This window comes from Natrix helvetica, assembly GCF_964273705.1.
Source record: "Natrix helvetica genome assembly, chromosome: 2".
Classification (NCBI taxonomy): domain Eukaryota; kingdom Metazoa; phylum Chordata; class Lepidosauria; order Squamata; family Natricidae; genus Natrix; species Natrix helvetica.
Window position 1 is genome coordinate 240,158,937 of NC_138552.1, and position 26,921 is coordinate 240,185,857.

Sequence of the window (26,921 nt, forward strand, 5' to 3'; positions counted from 1 at the left end):
TTCTGACAAGGATAAAGAGGTAAAAGTTCATGCCATCATTCCTCAATGCTCCAAATTCCTAACGTGAACATTTATAATATGTGAAATACTTTTTGCAAATCATTATTCTAGATATATTGTATAATCTCTAACTGTATCATGGCACAAATTCTGGGAAAACCTATAAACTAAAAGTTTGCTTTCTGGTTTCTTCAAGCAGGAAGCCTAGAAATGGTAACATACAATTATGAATACAAATCTGACTGGGGGAAAATAGTATCTTTAGCTAGAGTTTAAAAACATACTCTCCCATACTTGCAGACTGAATTAGTTATTTAAATGTATTGTTTCCTGGATTTTAAAAAATGACTCGTCTATCATTTTCCTTGCTGTTACTATCTCACATTAATCAGTATTGAGATTATGAATGTTCTGTTTACAATACAACATACATCCAGCTGTCATTTGGCAGATGTACACAAATATACATATTTATTTTTCCTTTTAATGATACCATAGATGCATAGAGGATGGGAAGGAGAGGGAAAGGGAGAGAGGGGGGGGACTTTCCTTATGCAAAACCTGAATAATTCTGGTTTATAATTGCCAATCAACTGAGAAGAATTCTGAATGCTTTGGGCAAAATTATCACTTCTTGTCTTAAATAATTTTCCTAGATTTTTGGACCCTCCTCCACAAAGATCTATTATTTACTCATTGGAGAAAGGTAATAAAGGAGAAATATGAAACTGAAACTAATAATTAATAAATCAGAGATAGTTCAGCAGGGAGTAAAAACTCTTGAATCCTTTTTAACGAAAACATACTACTAATTTTTTTAAATAATTGATCTGTTATAAAGAGAGAGAACAAATTATCCATTGATCCATTAAAATGCAATCTTACTCTTTTTTAAACATTTAACTATAATTTGGTTTTTTACATTACTTTCAGTCTGTCTTACTATCCAAACAGCTATAATGATCAAGCATTAATTATTTTTATTATTTAATAGTCTGTATATGCATTAGAGTAACTGTCAACATTGATAAATGGAAAAATAATCAAGTTACTGATTGATTGGGACCTCTTTGTTTTATCTCATAAAAATATCAAACATGCAACTTGTATAGAAAAATATGAATGTTTCTATAAAAACATATGAGTAAAACAATAGTATTAAAGAATAACACAGGAGTCAATGATCTTAGAGGTGGTTACAATTGAAGCAACCAACCAAGCTGCCAAATAAATAAATGAAAACAAGCATAGATTGACTTTTCCTGGCATGCATCTTTTTCATAAATTCTCACTACTGTAGTATATTTTGTATATCCTACCAACTGCATCAAATTGATTTCCTGTAAGCTTATTATAGCTTCAAGCTACTTAAAAGAAACATGGGGCATAAATTCAGTAAACAAATAATGTATAATAACACAGATTGCTGTAAATGGTCAAATTGGTGCTGCCCTTGACAACTACTCGGAAATTTCAACTAGTGCAGAATTTTGCTGTCATTTTGACAGGTCTGACTGGGTACAATGTATATGATTTCATTATTATAGACAATTTACTGGCTACCACGTTGGCTGTATGCAGTTTCATTTAATGTACTGGTTACTAGCTTAAAAACCCTGGATTAATTTAACAGTAATTTCCTCTCATTTGAACTTCACTGCTGTTTAAGAACAACTGTGTCTTCTGGCAGAATCCTACAAGTGGAGATGGGTCAGCTTCCTCTTTATTTATATCTTTTTGTCAGCAATTAGCTGATCTTTACAGTAATTGATTGTCAGTTTCACATATGGCTCAATTTCATTTATCCCTTTATTTATTAATGCTTTGTGTTTTTGTTTGCTGCTTTTGCATTGTTATAAGCATGTATATATGTCAAGTTTTGTTTCTTTTTTTTTGTAAAAATGCTTTAACCATTCTTTATTTGGGTGGGGGGAGAAATGGACAATAATAATAAATGTATATTAGTATAGTTGTATACTGATCCTGATACAGAATTGATGGCCAAACAATAAATCACTTTTTTAAAAAATTGCAAATTTCCTAACATAATGTAGCACAGTGTGGAAAACGGCAGGTAGTCCTCAATTTATGACCACAATTGAGCCCAAAATTTATCAAGTTAAGTGAGACATTTGTTAAGTGAGTTTTACCCCATTTTACAACCTTCAAGCCACAGTTGATAATCAAATCCCTGCAGTTGTTAAGTTGGTAACATGATTGTTAAGTGAACATGCCTTCCCCATTGGTTTTGTTTGTCAGAAGGTTGCAAAAACTATCATAAATATGAATCAAGTTACCAAGAGTCTGAATTTTGATCATGTAACCATAGGGAGGCTACAACAGTCATAAGTATGAAAAATGGCCATGTCACTTTTTCATGATAACTTTTGAACGGTCACTAAACCAACTGTTGTAAGTCGAGGACTACTTGTATACATATAAAACTTTTTGCATTACATTAGCCACCATTTTCAAATTTAAGATAATAATGCAACATTTTTTTATGAAGCTACAGATTGCCTTGCTCCAGCTGTTGAAGATGCAGAGATTCAGAACAAGACATACAGAACTGGAAATAAATTAATAATCAGCTGTCACGAAGGATTCCAGATCCACTTCTCTGATTTAGACAACCTGGTATCAATATGTCAAGATGATGGAACATGGGATAATCTGCCCATTTGCCAAGGTTTAGTACACTAGAGCATCTTATAGATCTTACACTTTGAGTAATGGCAGATTGGGAGGGTGGCACAAGGCTTGCAACTTAACGATATAACAATTAACTATAGTTTCTAGTACAGCATTACCTTTATTAGAGATATTTTGCAATTAAAATGGCCAAAATGCATTTTAAATATGATTAGTCTATTGTCTGCTTCATTTGAAAGATAACATTAAATGTTTTGTATTTTTAATTTCTTTTTAAACTTGCTGATGTAAATAATTAGGTTGTCAAGTTAATTGAATCCTTTACTTCAATTAAAGAACTAATTCATTACTTAATTCAAAAATAATTAAAATCAGCATCACGAGGGATTTTACCTTATCTATTTTCTTTGGTTCTGATGTCAAATAGAAACTTTCTGACACTAAGAGCAGTTACTAATTGTTCTTGCATCTGTAATCCTAAATAAAACTTCATTGAAAGTGCTATCCTACATCTTCCAGATAATGAGCACTAAAAGAAATATATAGCATGGAGTTATTATGTTCAAAATTTATTTGCCTTTGATCCAGTTCATTCATTTGCAGAAATAAGGAAATCCTGAATAAGATACAGCTATATAATTATGTGAAAGAAAGTCCATCAAACACATAGTACAATAGTACAAACTATTTTTTCCAGAGAAAATAAGCTCCATCTCTCTTGCTTTTATGATTTTTGACCAATAAACATCCATAACAATAACATCTTTTTAATTTAATTTTGTTTTGGTGTCACGCATTCCCATATCAGCAAAGGACAGTTGACAATATAAATAACAAAACACAAATGCAATAAAATAAAAATACAATGACAGAAATAAACATAAACCTCAAATACAGTGAGAGAAATAAACATTACCCTCAAAAATAATGTTAATAAATACACCAAAAATAGTAAAATATATAGAAACTGTGAACCTTTCCAATAAAACAAATAGGGTAAAATAGATTTTTAAAAGTCTTTAAAAAGTTTTTAAAGAAAATGATGGTGTTTCTGGACTAGATTTATGCCATATCATGCCACAATAATTTGTGTGTCTGACATTAGCTAGGCAAGCACTGTAGCATTTACTCCACTTACTCTCTTTGTTTTGGTATAATGTATATTTAGATTGGGGGGGGGGTTATTCCAGCGTATAATAATTCTTTATCCTATGAATTGCTATTAATGAATTGGTATGACAGATACATTTGATTTGAAGATCAGAAAACAATGGGTTTTAGATCTTAAATTCTTCAGGTGGGGAATAATAAGGAAATTCTTAATTTTCTTTTCTCATGAATCATGGGTATGTAAGTTGCAATTTGACTACAACTATTTCAAATGTTACATTTACTTTAGGTGTATACTTCAGATTCAGTTGCATAAGGATAACTTTTATTGCGTCTACCACAGAATGCATACCTTGTTACACAATTATAATGTCCTTGTAACTTTTCCCTACAATGTTAAGCATCTCAATACTTAAATATCTCAAATGACTTACCTCAGAGGGAGAAAATTGATCAGCTTTCCAGTTTTTGTGTCCGTGTTTAACTCTTTTGTAGTGCCATACACTAAATAAATAAATACACCTCTTGTAGTTTCTCTATAATTTTTTAAAAAATTTAAATTGTGAAGCTTTATTAGTAATTTTCTTTACAATGATGTGACAGCAACTGTGAAATACAGTCCATCAACAAGCAGGAGACCCTATACCAGTTCAGACAAATGGTTGTCCAATGTCTTCTTTAAAAACTCCAGTCATGGAATACCCACAACTTTTGAAGGCAAGCTATTCCACTGATTAATTGTGCTAACTATAAGGAAGTTTCTCCTTAATTCTATCTTGCTTCTCTCCTTTATTAGTGTCGATCCATTGCTTCTTATTCTGCCTTCAAGTGTACTTAATTTTCAAATTGTTTTCTATTATTATTATTATTATTATTATTATTATTATTATTATTATTATTATTATTATTATTTGTTAAATTTGTCTGCCACCCATCTCACCACCACAGTATTAAAAGCAATAAAACTATATAAACATATTTAGTAGGAATAAAATTATAAATTATGGTAAAAAGAGGGGGAAGGAGGGAAGAGAGCCTTTAGGGGGTGAGGTGAGATCTGCTATTAGTCCACCAACCATCTTCAGCGTGACACTCCTCTATTGGGCCCAAAGCCAACTAGTGCACAGCAAGGTCTTCAGGTCCTTATGGAAGATCAGGAAGGTGGGAGAGATCTTACCCCAAGAGGGTAAGATGTTCGAAATGGCAAGAGCTATGGCAGAGAAGGATCTTCTGGCAGCCTAGCAGCCAGAATTCCTTAATTTACAGGATTCACAGCATATCCCATCTGCTATTGCAGGGAGAGTGGGCCCATCCCATTGGAATGAAATAGTTCCTCAGTTATCCTGGTGCATGCCATGTGGGGCTTTCTAATAATCCCTAACAAAATCTAAGTATTTCTCCATTCCTGCTAAATGTGTGTTTAATTATTCCATTGAACCATCAAGAACTACTTTCTTAAATAGTTGAAGCCAATCTTCCAACACTTCGGAGGAGTTAAGATGTTTTGCCTGGTATGCATCGCTCTGTCCTTATCCTGAATTGCAAACTTCATTGGCAGATTAGCAAAGATTCAGATCTCTATTTTTTATGCAGGGAATGCTAGAGTGAAGTGGAGTCAATGGCTGGGGTGGAATCAGAAAGTGTGGATGCTGCTCCGTTTAACCAATTTTACTTCCTCACAAGTTTATTTTTTCTCTAAATTTTTTCTGGTTTCAGGGAAAAAAATCCCTACTTATTGCAGAAATGCTTTTAACTGAATCAGTGGAGAGGTTAACCATCCTTTCTAGTCCACTAACACTTTCTGCAATTGAATCCCCTCTTCTCTCATATTAGTAGCATAATGGTAAAAATGGGAAGTTGATGAACTCTGGTTACTTTTGAAATGTGTTGTAACACCGAGATGGTTAATACATTATTTAACCATGAGTAAATCTTGTGGTATAGAGTTAGCAAGATTTAGCATTGGTCATAGCTTCCTTCCACAATTTTGCTAAATGAATGTGTAGTTTTGAAAGATAGGTGGTGCTATAGTTCTTGCTGATACTGTATATAATGTGGGTATGTTAAATAGCCATTTGCTAGAGTACAATTTATGAAACAGATGCCATTTTAATAGATCTGCTGGGCCTCAAACTTTCAGCTGTTGCAACATATCCTGGTCTTATGATTGCAATTCAGTACTTTGTCAGTTATAACGATTATAGTATCTTATGGTCACATGATTGCCATTTGAAGTTTCACAGCTGATTTATGATCATCAAAGTCAGTGGGGATGGAGAAATTGGTAGGATATCGTAAATTGCAGTCACATGACATTGTGCTTAACAACCATAAGTGATTTGCTTCATGACTGCAGCCTGATTTGATGTCTTAAGTTAGATATGGTCACATGAAATTTCATTTTCTGACCGCATTGCTTAATGATGGAATAGTTGATTTCAATTATGGTTGGTAAGTGAGGATTACACATAGTCCTTGTCTTACTACTATTCATTTAGTGACCATTCAAAGTTACAACAGCATTGGAAAAAACATGATTAAAGACATTTTCACATGACTATTGCACTTCCCATGGTCACATGATCAAAATGTGGATGCTTGGCAACTGGCAAGTGTTTATGATAGTTGCAGTGTCCCCAGGGTCATGTGATCGTGTTCTGTGACCTTCTGACAAGCAGTCAATGGGGAAACCTGATTCACTTAACAACCATATTACTAACTTGACAACTGCCGTGATTCACTTAACAATTGTGGTAAGAAAGGTGGTAAAATGGGGCAAAACTCACTTAACAAGTGTCTTGCTTAGCAATGGAAATTTGGGACTCAATTGTTGCCGTCAATTGAGGGCTACCTGGATAGAGTTATAAAAAAATCTATATCAGGACAACCAGACTGATATTGCTACACTATCATGATCAATGTAAAATCCTGATTTAGAAGTTTGTTCTTTTGCGAGAAGGATTATCTCTTCACATTAGAATAAAATTATGGCCCTTGGCAGGAAACTATCAGTGCATTTTGTTGTACTAATAGGAAACTATATGAAAATCCTTCAACAGATTAGAATTAGAGTAAATATCTGTATTCTCTACATCATGTAAGAAAGCTGTAAGTTAGATAAGAGAGTCTTCATTTTAACATTTTATTAAGATAAAATACAAAAGTAAATAAGAAAACACACTGGGGAGGAAAGGGGGAGAGAAAAGTGAGGAGAAACTGGGGAAAGAAAAAAAATATTGACTTCCAACGTCCTCTATTGCTGTAAAAAAGCATTAACATGAAACCACAACTTTTCCCCCCATAATAATATAAACTAGCCATAATAATTATATAAACTAGCCATTTCTATAAAAACATATCAGTCTAGATGAGAGTGTCTTGTAAATAGATACTGTAAAGTAGCTTGCCTTTTTTGATTCCCTACAAACTGCATTCTCATTATCCACCCAATGCGTCCATTATAAAATACAAAACCATAAGAAGCATGGGAATTAAGACATATTTTTCCACAAATTTCCAAGATCTGAGTTTTAGTCGGTAACTAAGAGGAAATATTTCCTCAGATAGCAACAGGCAGCTAATCTTGTTGAGATTATTGGTATTTGGATGAGAGATCATAGGCAATATCAGGGCTATACACTGGGAATCTATGGAAGATACCCTAGAAATAAGCTATGCCTATCCTGATGCCAAGAAAAATTAATGGTTATGTCCATAGGAGTCAATATTGATTCAATAAATATATTTTAGGAGGAACAAATTGTACATTTGTAAGTCAGTCAGTTTAGAATGCTTTTGTCTAATTTTCCTACTAAATGCAAAGCTTCTGCTCAAGTAGAATTGTGGTAAGCTATAACTTTTGTATGGCCTTAAAGAATTTTAAGTGGCATTAAGAGAGAACCTACAGCAACTTTTATTAATTTAAAGATACAACTATGTAGTTTGACATTATTCCCATGAGAAAGAGATTAAAAGAGAGCAATGATTTATTTTCATATGCTGTCTTATAGTATATCTATTATATAGGTTAAAAACACAACCCAAACAACATGACTGCCCAGATTAAAGTAACATTCCAGATTTTTTTTTTAAAGGTTCCAGGGCCACCTAACCCCCACCTTGGGAACAAAGCCAAGTCTTAAGGAAATTTATTTATTTATTGTAGAGAATTTATGTAGCTGCCTACTCGCTCACAGCACTTTTAAGCAGCTTACAGACAATACAAACACAATATAAATAATAATAAATAAATAAATAAATAATTCTCCCTCCCCCCAGTAACAACACACACTCAAATCAGCCATTTAGTGGACTCCATCCCACTCTCAGTTCCCTAGTCTTGCTGCAAAATCACATCTTTAGGGTCATATGAAAAAGTGTCAGAGTGGGGGCCAGTCTAATTTCTGGAGGGTTAATGTCCCTTGATTGCGCCATGTGACGTGTTGTGACATTTTTTTGTCTTTATAGAGCCAGGGTGGGCGCGGCCTCTGCATGACACATCTGGGCCATGAACCCCCAGTATGACAGCTGCAGCATAATAAACTTCTATTATTCTCATCTATGACAAATGGACAGCCAGAGAATTCTGCAATAACTGGAATGCTTGAAAAGTTAAGAGAGAAGTTAAAGTTAACTGTTATTAATTCCTAGTCTTTATTTTGCAAAATAAAGAACACTTATAAAAACAATAGCAGGAAAAGGCTACCTGGCATCTTAGATGTTTTTCATAAACTCCCTTTTGAAATTTCCTCAGTGAGAATTCCTTTTAAGAAAAAGTTAAAAGTTCAAACTAGGCAACCTGTTGGTGTCTATGTGAGAGTATTTGTTCTATAAGTAAGCTTTTATTAAATTATTTTAATATTAAAAGATGTTGATAAAAACAATTACAGATTGATTCAGAACTATGCTTTCATGAATTTTTGAATAATGCAATAAAATAGCAGAGTTGGAAGGGACCTTGGAGGTCTTCTAGTCCAACCCCCTGCCTAGGCAGGAAACCCTATACCGTTTCAGACAGATGGCTATCCAACATCTTCTTAAAGACTTCCAGTGTTGGGGCATTCACAACCTCTGGAGGCAAGCTGTTCCACTGATTAATTGTTCTAACTGTCAGGAAATTTCTCCTCAGTTCTAAGTTGCTTCTCCCCTTGATTAGTTTCCACCCATTGCTTCTTGTTCTACCCTCAGGTGCCTTGGAGAATAGTTTGACTCCCTCTTCTTTGTGGCAACCTCTGAGATATTGGAACACTGCTATCATTTCTCCCCTAGTTCTTGTTTTCATTAAACTAGACAAACCTAGTTCCTGCAACCATTCTTCATATGTTTTAGTGTTCAGTCCCCTAATCATCTTTGTTGCTCTTCTCTGCACTCTTTCTAGAGTCTCCACATCTTTTCTACATCATGGCGACCAAAACTGAATGCAGTATTCCAAGTGTGGCCTTACCAAGGCATTATAAAGTAGTATTAACACTTCACGTGATCTTGATTCTATCCCTCTGTTGATGCAGCCTAGAACTGTGTTGGCTTTTTTGGCAGCTGCTGCACACTGCTGGCTCATATTTAAATGGTTGTCCACTAGGACTCCAAGATCCCTCTCACAGTTACTACTATTGAGGAAGGTACGACCTACACTGTACCTGTGCATATTTTATTGTAGTTTTATTTAGCATCTAAAGAAAGGTAATAATAAACCCAGTCTGCCAGGAAAGTCTTCTGTTCACATAACTTTCACTTTGATAACACTGGAGATTTCCTGTTGGAGAATAATGAGTAACTGAAAAGTTTCTGTATTGACTATCAGAACCATTGCAACTAGTTAAAATAGATTTAAAATCCATTTATTTATGTCTATATTTTAATAATACTGATAACAGTAAATAAAAAATTAGCATAACAGTTTCAAAGGAAAGGAAGAATTGTTTCAAATAAGTTCTGTTTTATTTTTTTTAATTTAGATGTCTAAGGCCACCAAGCTCACTGATGATTGGGAGACCTCAGAAATCTAAATGAAAAACAAAACAAAGAATGTAGAAAATTGTACATTAAAATAATTCTATGTTGAATTTAGTACTTTTGTTATGAAGTGTATGCTGAACAATTAGAAGTTGTGATCTAGCATATTTGGTGGGAGCGAGGGAATTCAAGAACGAGTCAGCTGAAGTAATAATTTGCTGTTCAGATGAAGGAATATATATATTTATTAAATTTATTGCTAAGTAGCTATTTTAAAAAACAAATACCTCATAATAAGACACCTCCTTCTTCTTAATTTGCAGGTTGCCTGAGACCACTGCTGCTTCCTCATAGTTTCACTAATATATCTCAGTTCGAGTCTTCCTTCCCAGTAGGATCAATGATATATTTTCAGTGTTTTCCGGGATATAAACTAGAAGGTGCAGAGTTCCTTGAGTGCATGTATAATCTTATCTGGTCAGATAGTCCACCTAGTTGCCTTGATGTGGAAGGTAAAACATCTTCTATGTTCAGACAAATACTGGTAAAGTCTCAGTATAGTTGTACTTGGTCTAGTAACTTTTTACTTCATCTTTATTTATTTTTTTCAGTACATAAACAATCTGTTTTACAGATAAATTATATACACAAATTATATATGTGTCTGCTTAGAATTAAGTACTGCATTCAATTCAATAAATATAAAATTTCAGGCATACTTATTGTATGTATATGTCACCATGAAAGTCCGAAATCTGGTGAATGTCGACACATACCAATTTCGGTCTTTCACGGTGACATATATATAACGAGTCAGCGTAACGCTTTACTTTTGCTTTTCGTTCTAACCGCGCAGGATCGCAGGTTTTTTTAAAAAAAAGTCCGCGAATACAAGACGCTTCAAAGGAAGCGAGGAGCCGAGGTATTAGGGTAAGGGGATTTAGGGTAAGGGTGTCGAGAGGATAAGGGTATTTTCGGACATACACCAAGCGACTATGTGATTGTCGACATTCACCGGTGAATGTCGACATTCACCAGATTTCGGACTTTCACAGTAACATATATTCATTATTAAAAATAATTATAGGTTGTTTAATATTGTGTAAAACTATTTGCTTACAGTATGCATTAATTAAATGCATATTGCATGAATTAATTGATTAATGAAAGGAAAATAGAGATGTTGTATGTCTGTGAAACTAAAAGAAAGCAGAAGGACATGATATGTATATGTCAATGAAACTAGTATGATTTTGTGGAATAAAGTTGATAAATAGGTGCAGGAAAACTAACGTTTATGTTTGATTGAATGAAGGGATAAAATCATTGTCAGAAAGTATGAATTGATGTAATCCCAATTATCATTGGGCACATATTGAAGTAAAAATTCATAGATTGATTCTAGTAACCAACCTGTGGATATATGAGAATCACAGGTGAATTTTGGAAAACACTGTGTAAAGTTCTGAATGAGTGTCATTAAGGGGGGGGGATTATTCTGCTTGATGATATGAATGGATAGGCAGGATTAAAAAAAGAAAGTAGGGGGAAATGATGATTGGGCATTCAGAGATCGAAGAACAAACTAGAATAGTGATTCTTTGGTTAGTATTTGCTTAGAAAAAGCATATTAGTTTCAAATATGAGTCTATTCATATGTATTCATGAGGAATAAGAATATAAATGTAAAAGCACAATTTATTGAATTAATTATTATAAAAGCCTGAGAGAATTAGTAAAGGATACAAGGATGATTAATTCTTCTTAATATGGGTGGACCATTATATGCTAGTGTCAGGAATGGATATTGGGAAAAATAGATGAAAAAGGCAAATAACTCAAATAATGTAGAGAGAAACTAGGAAGTCACAGTATGTATTAGAAAAAAGTATTAGAAAATAGGTTAATGGAAAAGGAACACGAGGAAAGAAGACATGGTAACTTTTTGGAAGAAAGTTAAAAGAAATTAAAAGGAGAAATTTCCTGACAGTGAGAACAATTAATCAGTGGAACAGCTTGCCTCCAGAAGTTGTGAATGCCCCAACACTGGGAAGTCTTTAAGAAAATGTTGGATAGCTATTTGTCTGAAACGGTATAGGGTTTCCTGCCTAGGCAGGGGGTTGGACTAGAAGACCTCCAAGGTCCCTTCCAACTCTACTATTGTATTGTATTGTATTGTATTGAAATGTGTTACAGAATTCCATAGAAATAGGTGGACAAAAATGTTTGTTCCTAATCACAAAAGTACCAAAATTATAAAACATGCATTATGACTCCACAACTACAGTTCTATCTTTTCATTATGTCATCACAATGTGTTATGTCATCATAAGAAAAAAAGGAAATTGTGTTACAACACGTTTCATCATTTACCCTCCTACAGAATAGGTGGCTAGGCACCCTTGCATAAGTTGATAAACACCCATGAGAGTAGGGGTAGTGATAATATTTGTGATGATATAATCGTGAATTCTGTGACATATTTTCTTGGGTCAGATGTTCGGATGCAAGTTTATAATATCATTTGTATGAGTATTCATTGAATGTGTATCGTTTTGGTATCTTGATTTTTTGATTGATTCCCTTTCCTTCAAAATAATTCTTTAGTATAAATAAAAAATAACAGAGCCCTCTTTCCATTCTGCTCTTTAAGTTGTGTAATAGTCCCTTTTTAGAGGATCATACAGATAATTCACTTCTGCCTTGAAATAGCTTTAAATTTTAATCAGGCTTTTAAATGAAATTCACATATACATCTATCCATCATGCTATTCATTTTCAGGGTGAGCAGTGTTATGCAAGGGGGCAGAAAAGAATAAGAAATAGTAAACTGAAGTATTTGAAGGCACAAGATAAGAAAAGGTAATATAACTAACTAGTTTATACCTACACTGCTCATTATGCATTTTGTATCTTCTGTCATCTGCAAACCATCCTTGCTTCCACCACATTCATAGATCACTTCCATACGCTGCTTTTTGTTGTTTAAATTTTTCATCTCTGTCTTTTTGAAGATCTCACCAACTCTATTCATCCATAGCTTTCTCATTCTTCTCCTTCCTCCTCTTATTTATTTAATGATACCCTCATTAGTAAAATGGTACATATAGACTAGAACAGGGGTGTCCAAACTTGGGAACTTTAAGACTTGTGGACTTCAACTCCCAGAATTCCCCAGCCAGCCATGCTGGCTGGGGAATTCTGGGAGTTGAAGTCCACAAGTCTTAAAGTTCCCAAGTTTGGACACCCCTGGACTAGAAGATGCAACTGTTAAATGCATTCACAATTGAATGACTACACCCAGAGAATATTCATAAATGGCTTTGCACAGCTTCAAGAGTAGTACTGTGGAGTGCCATATACTTTGTCCTGGTTTCTGTACTGGTCAACCTTTTTGATAGCATGCATTACAAAAAACTTACAAGTTTAATAAATTGTGGTTAAGCCCCATTGGACATACTGTTTCTAGTTCTAGGCATGGCAGTCTAAAAAGGACATTGACAAACAGGAGCAAGTTCAAAGAAAGGGTAACAAGGTGAACCGAAAATTAGAAATCTTGTCCTGTGAGGAATGGTTCAGCAAACCTGATACATTTTTCTGCAGAAGCAAATGTTGAAGGGAAATATAATAGCAGTCTTCAGATATCCACAGGATTATCATGTAGAGGAGGAAGTGAGTATTTTGGTTAGAAGGCAGGACGTGAAACGATGAATTGAAACAGCAGGGAAGTTGATCCAGTTTAGATGTTAACATTTCCTGATTGCAAGAGCTATCAACCAGTGGGACAGGTTGCTTGATGAAGCCAGCCATATGTTGAATTTTATTGCAGATCTTTAAATAGAGATGAGATAATACATCTCTGCAGAATATTTTAGCAGATTCTGCACTGAGAAGGTTACCCTATTTGACCTCTCCGTTTCCTTCCAATTTTTATAATCTTTGGATTACATAAATACATCAGTGTAAGCTAGCAGATATCAGGCTCCATTTGAAGTTGACTTTACTGATTGATTGATTGATTGATTGATTGATTTGATTTGTAAAGCCACCCATCTAAAACAAGTGACTTTGGGTGGCAAACAATCATAAAAACAATTAAAATAGTTAAAACATAGTACAAAAACCCTTAAACACAAATAGCAACCAAGAGATACTATAATTTGTCAGCTTCAACATAGCCAGAAAACTGTCCTTCCCACACTCAGAACCCCAGGCCTGGGCACATTCATAGCTACATCTTCAAAGCCTTCTAAAAGACCATCAGGGATGGGATATCATAAACCCAGGAGGGAGAATATTCTAGAAGGCATGCACTATGCAGAAAAGCCACATCTCCTGGTCTCCGCAGCCATCATTCCTTGACCTATGGGATCCGGAGCATGGCCACCCTGCCTGTCATGGAGGCTTCGGAATCTGAGTCTGATGATAACAGGGAACCAGTCCTGATTTCTTAAATGAGAAACACCAAGATGTTTTTACTTACGAGGAGCTTTGACTTAAGATTAATAGTGGAAACAACCGTATATTACTCCAATTCTCTGTGCCTTGCCTTGCTTGCCAACCTTGCCCTAACAAGTGATCAACAAAGTTTTCTGTGCATTGCATTCTGGAACCCTTTGACCACTCTTGTGCCTGAGTCCCTGGACTTGGAACTCTTTATTAATGCAAATTGCTAGACTGATGGAAACTTGGTTACTTCAAGTGTTTTGTCACCTGGCTTTTTGTTGATTGTTATAAGTAAGTTTGCAGTTGCCTCTTGGTTGTGTGTGTCTGTGCTTGGCTTGAGACAGGACATTGCCAGACTGGATTGGATAGGAGAAATAACTGGAAAAGATGGTCCCTCAGGTAATCCAGTCTCAAGTCATGAAGGACTTTAAAGGTAACAACCAGCATATTGAATTGCGTTCAGAAACACACTGCCAACCAATTCAGCTCCCAAAGCAGCAATGTTATATGTGGCAAATAACTGGCACCATTTATAACCCATGTAGCTGCATACTATATCAGCTGAAGGTTCTGAATGCTTCCAAAAAAATTCCGGCTGGTGGGATCCAAAACAGACCATTTTCTGACATGGCACCCATCCTCTGGAATATTGTGAACCCCAAGGGGTGATCTACATCTACCCTTTTGATCTTCTGAAAGGTTTTGAAGAAGTGGCTCTGCCAACTGGCCTGGGGCCCCTAAGGGGGTGTGACACTCTGGAGGTTGCTAATGGATTAGATAACACCCAACTTCCTCCACCTGCACATATGCTCCCTTCCTTGGTCAATTTAATTTAAACTGAATTTTAAATTTAAAACCTGTATTTTAATATTTTAAATGGCATTTTATTGAATGATTTTAAACCATCTTTACTGAGATGCGCAGCATATAAGATGGATGGATGGATGGATAGGTAGGTAGGTAGGTAGGTAGGTAGGTTAGGTGGTAGGTAGGTTCCGCCTTATTTCAAAATGTTCGTTCTTTATTCCCATGCTTTTTGAATAAAAAGTATAGAAAAGAAGCTGATCCTTTGCTATAAACTCTCAGAGACATATGTACAGTATCTATTTAAAGGAATAAATGACAATTTGGACTCTTGATTAACGGCAAGTAAGATCTGAAAAAAACCCAATAAAATGTTCCTATTTAGAACATTCTTCCTTCTGCATTTTTAAGAAATAAAGCTTCTTTTTTCTTTAGATTTTTTTTCTTAAAGGATTTTCTGTACATTTGTATTTGAAAAATGAAATAGATTGGCACCATAAGCTGTCAAATGAAAATGAAAAGTCAAATTGTTGCAGAAAATGCTGCTTGTCCTTTGTACAATTCAGTGTACAAGAATTGTATTAAAAGGTATCCTGTAATTTCCAGAGTATATGCAAATATAAATTTTATAGTGCTTTGTAATGATGTTTCTAATGTGAATCTGAGGAGAATGTAATATTTTATTTGTAGTTTTTATACTCATTTAAAGCTTGTAATCTTCAAGAAAGGAAAAGGCACATAAATTCAAAGTCTTCTGTGTTGTTCTGACATTCATAAAATAAAGAGATTATCTTCTGCCTTTCAAACCAATGCAAACTGTCATTTTACTGAACTGTTGGGGAATGTCATTGCCATCTGCTTAGTTTAAATTCCAGGCAGAGAATGTTCATGTAATATCTCCTAGATCAGTGATGGCGAACCTATGGCTCGCATGCCACAGGTGGCATGCAGAGCCATTTGTCAGGGCATGCGAGGCGCTGCCCTGTCAGCTGCCAGCGCGCATGCGAGGCGCTGCCCTGTCAGCTGCCAGCGCGCATGCGTGCGCTGGCCAGCTGAGTTCACCCTTTTTAAAGGCCATTTTTGACCCTCCCCAGGCTCCAGAGGCTTTATAGGAGCCTGGGGAGGGCAAAAAGAGCCTCCCCCCTCCAGAGGCTTCGTGAGCTTCCCTAAAGCCTCCGGAGTGCAAAAAACCGGCCCTTGCTCGGAGGGTCGTTTTGATTGCTCCGGAGGCTTCAGGGAAGCTCTTGAAGGTCCCTGAAGCCTCCGGAAGGCTTCTGGGGGGCCGGGGGATGCTGTTTTCGCCTTCCCCATGCTCCTATAAAGCCTCTAGAGCCTGGGGAGGGCGAAAAAAGCATGCAAAAATGGGGGGGGGTCACACCTGTAGTGCGCACATGCACACTGGGGGGTCACACATTGCATTATGAGTGCGGCATGCCTGCACACGACCCCCCCCTGCGCTCACCCCACTTATGGCACACGAGCCAAAAAAGGTTCGCCATTGCTGTCTTAGATGCTTCTCTAGGGGGAAAAAATGAGACTTAAGTATAGTATTGAATAGCCTCCAGGGAAAATTACTATATTTGCTAACAAGTGAATTTAGTAAAAATGCAACCAAATAGGACTAGCAAAAATGAGAAGAATTTTTCTTTTTGTGTTTCCCTGAAATTTACGAAAGACAATTCTTTGTTGCAGTTAAACTTTTGAGGTCCTGGAAGTCTATTTTGAATTTAAGGTTTTTTCAATATCTCCACCGAAGTAATAGAAGTCAACAGGGTGAACTTTATCATTGTCCTGACAATAGTCTGCCTTTGACTAGTATATTTATTTATTAATACACTTTATTTTACTCTAGCTACAACTAATCTAGTGATTTTTTTCTGCTTGCCTAGAAAACACTGCTTGATTATTCTGGCTAACAAACAATATTATTTGCTGTAATCTATTTGCTGACACTGCTGTTAATATCTTTGTATTAACATCAATCAATGAGATTTTATTATAATTAGTACATTAGGTATGAACTTTACCTAATTTTGTTATAACTGTAATCTAAACCTGGTTAAATACCCCAATAAAATTCCCTTATCTTTATACACTTGACAAAATTTTGTATCAAAAGATATGTAAATATTTTAACCCATAAACCTGGCTTAACAAAACAAATTGCTACGTTCATACAACTTGCTATTGTAAGTTCAAACAAAGAAATTTCTAGTCTGTAATGTAATGAATTGGTTTCATGTAATGAACTAGTTCATACAACTTGATAAAATAATCTAGGGGTTTCCAACAACATGCTGAAACATCAAATATCTAATCATAGTCTAATATGATTTGTAAATTCAGCTATTCTGTCCAAAAGCAACATAGCATTTAAAAAAATATATATTTTAAAGCTAACTCATAATCTCCAAAGGGTATAATACAAAAACTTGTATGTGGGTTTTGCATTATGATAATGACTTTACATTGTCTTATTTTGTTTCTGTTTCAATTTCCATTATTCACAGTGGATAATAATCTTATTCCAGATGTTAATTATTTTTATGCGTGGGGCATTTATATTTCCTATGATAGATTGAATATAATTCTTTGGCCAGAAAACATTATATTTAATTTCTTTGTTAAAGCATTGTACAATGTACTATACCAGTGATGGCGAACCTATGGCCAGAGGTGGCACGCAGAGCCCTCTCTGTGGACATGCGCACCATTGGCAGCTGCTCTGCTGGTTTCCAGCATGCTGGCCAGCTGGTCTTCACTGGCACCGGAATGCTGAAAAATGGCCAAAGCCTAGACCAGTTTTCAGGTCATTTTCAGGCTGGTTTTCAGGCATTTTTTGGGCCATCAAATAATCAAAGAGAAAAAAGAAAAGACAATATTTCCAAGCCTCCAGCCCCCAAGTAGCAGTGTAACTTCTTTTTCCTCTTTATTCCCTCTTTGTATTCCTTTTATATCTTCTTTATATTCCAGGCTTAAAGAAAACAAAATTCTTAAATGGAGCAAAAAAAAACAACCCAACCCATCCAATCCAGCGTTATAAAAATAAGGAAAAAGATTTTAATCTATAGGTATAAACAAAAAGAATATAAAAAGTAAAAGAAGAAAAACAAATTATTCAATTTAAACAATAGGAAACATTTGCAAAAGTTCCATCCATAAAAGAAACTTTTTTAAAAAGGATAACACATTGTCTAATGTAGCTTCATTTCACCACTTGTTGTCTTCTGTTTTCAAATTTAATTTAGCTTTAATTTTTTGGGGGGTAGTCTCTTTTATAAAAATAAGATTTCCTCACCAGATGGACACACTTTCTCTTTACATTTTCCTCCCATTCCAGAGCTATCCCAACTTCAGTAGCGCTTCTGTCACCGGCAAAAAGAGATTCTCCTGGATCAATCAGGGACTTTGCGGTGTCCCTGAGATCAGCAGGACGTACGCTTCCCTGTCACCGTCTCTTCGGGACAGTTTAGGTCCAAAAGGACCGTCCAGTGGCAAAAGTACCAACTGTGATCTTGGAGCTCCAAGATTGCATATCATGTCATCAGCTCCTCCTCTCTCTTCCTTTCTTAATATTGCTTTTGGGGGCCTAATAATCATGTACCCTAATGTATTGGGTATTTATGGATGTCTAGAGATGGCATTACTTGGGCTTAAACGTTTCTTTTTAGAGCAATTAATCTCTATAACAGGAAATCTTTTCATTTTGCTTGCTGTTAAATCAAAGCATTGGGAAGACTTAACAGTTACTTATGTTAGATTTCTGCAACCAGCAGAAAAAAATATGTGTAAGAATAAAGGAGGAGAAATGACCATTGCCAGAGTGATAAAATTTCCATTTATCATCTATAGCTAATTTCTGGAGTTTGCTTATTGAAAAAGATCTGTTTGATCAATACCAATAATTATTTCCTATTTAACAGTGTTATTTTAAGCCAAACAAGGAAAGTGTTTAAGACCTTCTGCTGACTTCCTGATGAAACTTCTAGTATTCCTTAAGTTGATTCCTGCTGGAAAAGCTTTCTGTGTGAATTATATGTTCTAATTTTACAGTATATACAGTATTATAATTTATAAAACCTTAACCAGTAAAAATGCAAAGAAAGCCATGCTTTAAAGCAGTGGGTCTCAACCTTCCTAATGCCGCGACCCTTTAATACAGTTCCTCATGTTGTGATGACCCAACCATAAAATTATTTTATGTTTTCCGTATTTTTTTGAAAATATGTGTTTTCCGATGGTCTTAGGCGACCCCTGTGAAAGGGTTGTTCGACCCCCAAAGGGGTCCCAACCCACAGGTTGAGAACCACCGCTTTAAAGTATATAGGAGAGTGTTGCATATTACAATCAACTCTTTTTGAAGATTCATTTAGTGTCTGTACTCTTTCAGGGGGAGGAGTGGAATTACTTTTGAAATGCATTATTTATGTGAGTAAGTAGAAGGGGAGAAATTACTGAATTGTGATTTCTAGGGAAAATATACTGTTGTGAATTGGTGCATGCATTATTTATATTGATGCAGTAGATCTTTACTGTGTAAAAGAGCCATGAAATAAACATAGCAGCCTATGGGGAGAACAAGGGACAAGATTGCTCCTTCCTCAGAAGGGAAGGAACCTGGAGTTTTAACAAACCTAAAACTGGAGATTTGACATCTGGCAGTTGAATAATTTGTTTTTGCAAGTTAGCCTATGGAAATAGATTCAAGTAACAGAAATTCAGTATAGATTTGTTACGTTTCCATTCATTTTCTTTAAACGACAGCCATTTGAATTTGCTTTCATCATACGATGGAAGTGGCAGGTATAATAGGCAACAGAACTTGCTTAATTTCTAAACAGAGATTAATTTGGCCTTCATGTCTAAAATGTATGATTATTTTTCTTCTCCATTGTATAATTCACACACATTCAAGATATTAAAAAATGTTGTGGCCATAAAGCATAATGGAATATTGAGTGTTTCATTTTTCCTCAAGTTGCAGGAACTGGGTATGTTTAGCTTAAGAGAAAGAAGGACTAGGGGAGACATGATAGCAGTGTTCCAATATCTCAGGGGTTGTCACAAAGAAGAGGGAGTCAAACTATTCTCCAAGGCACCTGAGGGTAGAACAAGAAGCAATGGATGGAAACTAATCAAGGAGAGAAGCAACTTAGAACTGAGGAGAAATTTCCTGACAGTTAGAACAATTAATCAGTGGAACAGCTTGCCCCCAGAAGTTGTGAATGCCCAAACATTGGAAGTCTTTAAGAAGATGTTGGATAGCTATTTGTCTGAAACAGTATAAGGTTTCCTGCCTAGGCAGGGGGTTGGACTAGAAGACCTCCAAGGTCCCTTCCAACTCTACTATTGTATTGTAAGTTTGGAGTGTTGGTTTTGAAGTGACATGTTCACATCCACCTCCTTGACGGCGTTTCTGCCTCAATAGTCTATGAATGTAATCACTACAGGCCTTCCTTGTTTTGATCAAACCTTGCAGCTTCTCCATGTTTTCCATTTTTGATAGTAATCTCTGTTTTGTTTTGTTTAGTACAGTTTCACATAACAGTATCTGAGAATGCATCTAGATTCTCGGTTTGATCTAATGCAGCTAGTACCTCACAATTTAAAAGCAAGTCAAAGGGTTATTTCCAGTTTTGTAGCACCTTGGCTAGTCTTTTAGCCACTCATCCTGGAACACTACTGATGCCTAGGCTAGGCATCTGCTTGCCTGACAGTGCTTTCAAGATTGGGAGAAGTGTTCTGACCCAGCCTTTGCAAGCAATGAGAAACCGCTTACTCACAAGTAAAACAATCCCACAGTCTTTGTTCAAGTCGGATAAACAAAACCAAAAGTAACTAGTCACAAATGCAAGTCTTTTCTCCTTCTGGAACCAGCAAGAATAGTCTGAGAACTCAAAATAAAAAAGTCCTTTCAATGATTAAGCCATGCTGAAACAGTCCCTGTTCACACCATCTGAGGCAACTTCACTCCCTGTTATTTTCCAGCAGGGAGACTCAGTTGGCACCTCAAATATAGAGCAAAGGAATCTGACTTGATTTATGTACACTGGAAAATGAATGGTTGTCTGTGACAACAGGCCACTTCCAAACTCCTACTATTTATTTCCCAGTCAGGAAGGGGCTGGCTAGGCTTTTTGCCTTCCGTTGCTCTCCTCTCCTCACATATGTGCATCTAGGAAGGGCTCATCTGTTCTCCCCCCCTAACTCAGCTCAGGCCCTGAAGACAGCCGTCTCTCCACCTGGGGGTAGACAGAAGACCCCTGCTCTGCCTCTGATTCTGCTTCCTCACCAGAGCCTTCCAAAGACTCCAAAGCTTGCCCAGGCTCTCTCTCAACCTCCTCCTTGTCTGACTCTGTTGGTAGCTCTGCTGGCAGCCTTCAAGCCACAACAAGGAGTGATCTTTGGTCACTGTACCCATATGTGGTACCAACCTCTACAGCTACCCCCTCTTGAAAGGTCTTCTTTTAAGCTTCTTGAGCAATTGTTTTGTCAGCATTTTTGCAATAGTTGGATTTGCAAGCTTGGCTATTATCTCTTGTATCAATGGATAATTTGTTGTCCAATTTGCTAGATCTTTTCTGTGTGCAAGGGCAGATAATTCTTATTGCCACATTGATGGCGTTTCCAACTTCAAATCACTGCTTCTCTACACAGACACAATGCTCATGTTGCAGTGTCAGATCTGTGGCTTCTGACATTATTGAGATCAGTAAGTTCAACTGAAACTGTGTGGCAGAGCAGAGATTTCAATTTGATCTTGCATTGAACCAGGTAATGGTTAGACATTGCTGTACTTAGCACCTCTCAATACCCTGGCATCATTAGCAGCTGTCTTAAAGTACCTTCCTATTAGGAAATAATTGATCATAGAAGCAGCATTTAGTGCTTATGACTACCAAGTTAATTAATGATCAGACCTGTCCCCAAATAGGTTGTTGCAAATGAATAGTGAGTTTAATTGTACCAATTATCATTCATGCTTCTAGACATTTTCCCAACCAAGCTGCAATTTACCAATCTGTGCATTTAGATCACCTGCCAACATGAAGAGTCCTCTTTATGGCCTTCATTTATAATGCTGTATCATTCAATGTAAAAAGAGGTTGTTGGTTTTTTGTCATCACTATTCACCACTGTTGATGCATAGGCCACAAAGATAATAATCAGTGCAATTCTACTGAGAATGAATGTGACATCAAAATTTGAAACTGCTTCAAACCTGATGTTACCAATTTGTTCTACCCATTGTTGACTATGGATTCTACTCTCCAAGCAGACATTCACCACAAAATAATAACAGTGCAGATACTGAAAACTATTTATGCTGTAAAGAACCTTTTTGTTAGATCCTGACATAATTTAGTAAAAAAAACAGCTAAGAGTTATATATGAGCAATGGTGGTGCAGTGGTTAGAATGCAGCATTACAGGCTAATTCTGCTGATTGCCGATTGCCAGCAGTTCGGCAGTTTGATTCTCACTGGCTCAAGGTTGACTCAGCCTTCCATTCTTTTGAGATCAATAAAATGAGGACCCAGATCATTGGGGGCAATAGGCTGACTTTGTAAACTTTGTAGAGAAGTTTGTAAAGCACCGTGAAGCAGTATATAAATGCTATTGCTACTTCAACAATTTTTACAATCTTGCATACACTTAGTGTGAATAACTCTTGGTTTCATTCTAAAGGTAGTGTAGCTAGTGTAGTTTCTGAAGTTTCAGTGTAGATCCACAAAAAATACAAGGTTTTGCCAGTTACTGGTGGCAATTTGTGATTGTGCTATCTGGGAATATTGAAAATAGCAGAACATTGGACTGGGGAAACTGGAATGGAGTTGTGTTAATATGTAAATATTGATGATTATTTCCTTCATGTTATACTAGTAACAAAGCACTAATAGAAATCAATATTCCTGCCTTTTCACCAAAGTCTATTTCATATCTTAGATTTGAGCAAATACACCAGGCACTACAATTTCATTGACTTCAGAGAAATTTGGATATTTGGGTAGATCACATTCATTATGTAGTTTTCTAAATAGAAATTTAGGGTTGTTTAAGAATTTGTATTAATTAACTTTTGATATATCTTGTATTAAGAATTTTTAAATTAAATTAAGTTGCTTGCTTTAGTTAGTGCAGGAATGTTTATTGCAATAAAAGTGATGGTTTTTTCCCAATCTTTATGCTCCTACTGAAATGTTACACTGTCAGTTAGTTGTAGATTCTAGCATATATTTCATTGACTAAATATGAAGCATGCTTAAAGTTACTTTATAAAATTGTAAGAATGAAATGGAGGCATAATACTGGGAATATAATTTGTGTAAAGTTTATTTTTGTTATTTTTAATCAAACTTGACATTAATGTTTGCCCAACAGTGTTTTCGGCAACAGTAATTGTTTCATTCTTTTTTATTCATAGCATTGCACCTGCAATTGCGCAGAAACTAATCTGTTGTTGTGTAATACATAGGTACCTGTGGCATAAAATTATGGATATGTTTATGTTTTGACTCAGGTGTCATTATATAGAAATATTGTTACATTCTTATTTCTGTTGATGCCATTACTATAATTAACTCACATTTAAAAAAAATATTTTATTTATGTCCAAGTTTGTCCGCTACCTCCTATGGTGACTCATGGAGATTATATCTGCCATCCACGGCCTTGTGAACACTACAACCATGGAACTGTGGTTGAGTTCTATTGTGATCCTGGCTACACTCTCAGTAATGATTACAAATATATCACCTGCCAGTATGGAAAATGGTTTCCATCATATCAAGTATACTGTATCAAAACAGGTAAGAACAAAGGAATCTGGATATTAAATGTTTAAACGTTAATTTTTCAAATAAAAGTATGTTTGAATTGAAACTGCCTCCACAATACTTTATTACTTGTAGCATTTATCTTGCTTTCAAAACAGAAGTATCCACAGGAGGTGTCCCAATCCAAACCCTGCTCCTTTTTGTATGTGTGCAATGTCAATACGCAGTGGCTCAGTGGCTAAGACACTGAGCTTGTCAATCAGAAAGGCAGGCAGTTCAGCGGTTTGAATCCCTAGTGCCGCGTAAGAGAGTGAGCTCCTGTCACTTGTCCCAGCTTCTGCCAACCTAGCAGTTTGAAAGCATGTAAAATGCAAGTAGAAAAATAGGGACCACTTTGGTGGGAAAGTAACAGCATTCTGTGCACCTTCGGCGTTTAGTCATGCCGGCCACATGACCACGGAGATGTCTTCGGATAGCGCTGGCTCTTCGGCTTTGAAAGGGAGATGAGCACCGCCCCCTGGAGTCGGGAACAACTAGCACATATATGTGAGGGGAGCCTTTACCTTTACTAATGTCAATAGTAAAGTACACCGCCCCGAGTCCTTTTTGGGAGAGGGGGCGGTCTAGAAATGTGAAGAATAAATAAATAAATAAATAAATAAATAAATAAATAAATAAATAAATAAATAGATATATCAATAATGTGTAGCGCCCAGGACCATGGCCATCATTTTTCTGTTTTGATCTGCAGATATCATTGCTTTCACGTGTGATAATTTATTAGATTGAAAATAATTTTATAAAAGCATAAATAAATGTGAGCAATCATATTTGTTGTGTTTGTAGCTCTGTAGCTTAGTTTGTAGTTCTGGTTCTGATTCTCCTTGTGTACAATAAAAGGCAATTATTATCTAGTGTTTCCTATTACTCTTTGTTTCACAGAACAAGCCTGGCCAAATAACCAGGAAACTCTTTTACGAACATGGAAGATTGTAGCATTCACTGCTACTAGTGTTCTTCTAATGCTTCTGTTAGTTATTCTTGCCAGAATGTTCCAAACCAAATTTAAGGCACATTTCCTTCCAAGGTTAGTATTGGTTTAATTTTTGCTGGTGTACAAAGCAGTTGATGATTGTTAGGAATTTTATTTGCAACTGATTTGTACTACAATTAACTTATATAACTGTAATAACCTGCTCTGTTTTCTGAAAACAGTATGATCAATGTATCCTATTAAAGTAGGAATCTTGCACTTTTCAGAGACAGGTAAAATGTTCTCATCAATTGCGTCCAATTATTATTTATTTGGCCTTCCCACTTCCTCTCAATCCTTTCACTCTTTCTTCATAAATTTGTTTTATAATTAAAACTTCATTCTATATTCCCAAATCATATAAATATATTTATTTCATTCTGTATTAATCATTCACTTTTGTATCCAGTAAATATTTACTTTTGACTATACTTCATTTTATACAATTCTAAGTAATGTCTTCCTCCTTTTATTAGTTTGTTTTTTCATTTCTCTTAACCTAGAAAACATTTATTTTCATATAACAAAAGTGGACAGAAGCAAATTCTTTATATAGAAAATTTTCATTTCTTTAAGCAAACACCTATTCTCTGTAATAAACACTGAATATTAACCTCTATTTTAATACCAGATTTTGTATGTTTAAAATTATTATATTCATCTCCTCATCTTTAATAAACATTCCAGCAAGATACAAAACTGTCACAGTTTGTGTTTTGCAGCAGCACATCCAGCAAGCACACAAGTAAATGAACTTCAGGAGGATTCAATTATATATAAGAAACTTCTTTATATACAATGCAAACAGCAGAATTCAGCATACAATATCAAGGACACAGAAACAATATTCATAGAAGCAAGCCATTACAGAGTAGAGAAATACAGAGGCTAATATTGTACAGAGGATGGACAAGTTACAGAGGCCAAATTAACTCTCATATACAGTTCAGCAAGTCTAAGCTACGTCCAGACTTACAAACATCAAATACTATGTTTCAGTTTCCAAACAGTCCCCATTGGCTGACCTATTATCTTGTCTATCCAAACAATCCCTATTGGCTGATCTGTTACCATGTCTATCCAAACCAGAGGTGGGTTGCTCCTGGTTTGGCCGAACAAGTAGTGGCAGCGGTGGGAGGCTCTGGCCACCCACCGGGACACTTTTGTGCATGTGCAGAAGCATCGTGTGCACACACAAGTGAACCGGTAGTAAAACTGGTACAAACCCACCACTGATCCAAACAGTCTCCATTGGCTGACCTGTTACCATGTCTATCCAAACTGTCCCCATTGGCTGACCTGTTGCTATGCCATGTCTATTCCAGTCTATGAACATAGTCTGACAAAAACTCATCTACCTGTTCTAACTTTTCACTGTTTAATGTACAGCTTGTATTTCCCCTATCAAGCCCACCTACTTTGATCAGTTACTTAGCTATTCATTTAGTTCTCTTTGATGTGGGGTGGGGGGTGCATGTGAAACAGACACTGAAAGAATTTTCTACAATGGAGAACAGACTGTTTTCATTGACTGCAAAAGCAAAGTTCTACACTTACTATATACAGTAATAAGTGAATTGGAATTATCTTGTTCATTTCTAGGAACCCACAAACTCTTTCAAAGGTAAATATAGCTTTTCCTTGTTCAACAAGGAGGGAGACCCATACAAGCATGAAATGTTTTAGTGGGTAAAGCATTCTGCTGGCAAATGCAAACAGATGTCTGGGAAGCTTCAGTGTCTAGTTTTTAAAAAACTTCACTGACTACATCATTTCATTTTTTACGCCAAATCCTTTTTGGTTTTTCAAATGTATAGCATATTCCCTAAGAAAGACCCCTCTAGTGGCATTGGGGTTGCAAATCCCAGAATGGATCCAAGAAATGAGGCCAATCAGCCTGACATCATGGAAAAGATAATCAATAATCAAGTGGAGGGTTTGTGGGCACCTTAGAAATGAACAAGGTGAACAGGAAAGGAACATACGTTTGTTAAAAACAGTTCATGCAAAGCAAAACCTATATCCATCTTTGATAAAGTGTCTAAATTAGTGGACCATCACAATGTTATGGGTATAGTATTCTTGGGCTTCCCTAAAGCATTTAACAAGCAGATGACAGCCTACTACTCCTTATATTTTTCTATCTTG

General features: G+C 35.9%; 1 protein-coding gene across 3 annotated transcripts in view; it reads left to right on the forward strand.

Annotated features, from left to right (window-relative positions):
* SUSD4 (sushi domain containing 4) overlaps positions 1-26,921 on the forward strand; it is an 85,403-nt gene that overhangs the window by 52,144 nt on the left and 6,338 nt on the right. Inside the window, exons 4-7 of one of the 3 annotated variants that reach the window (XM_081945305.1) lie at positions 2,510-2,689; positions 10,038-10,226; positions 23,582-23,773; positions 24,683-24,827. In XM_081945305.1, the coding sequence (XP_081801431.1) occupies positions 2,510-2,689; positions 10,038-10,226; positions 23,582-23,773; positions 24,683-24,827 (706 nt within the window). The remainder of the gene's footprint in view (positions 1-2,509; positions 2,690-10,037; positions 10,227-23,581; positions 23,774-24,682; positions 24,828-26,921) is intronic. The other 2 variants (XM_081945306.1, XM_081945307.1) reach the window with 2 other exon arrangements.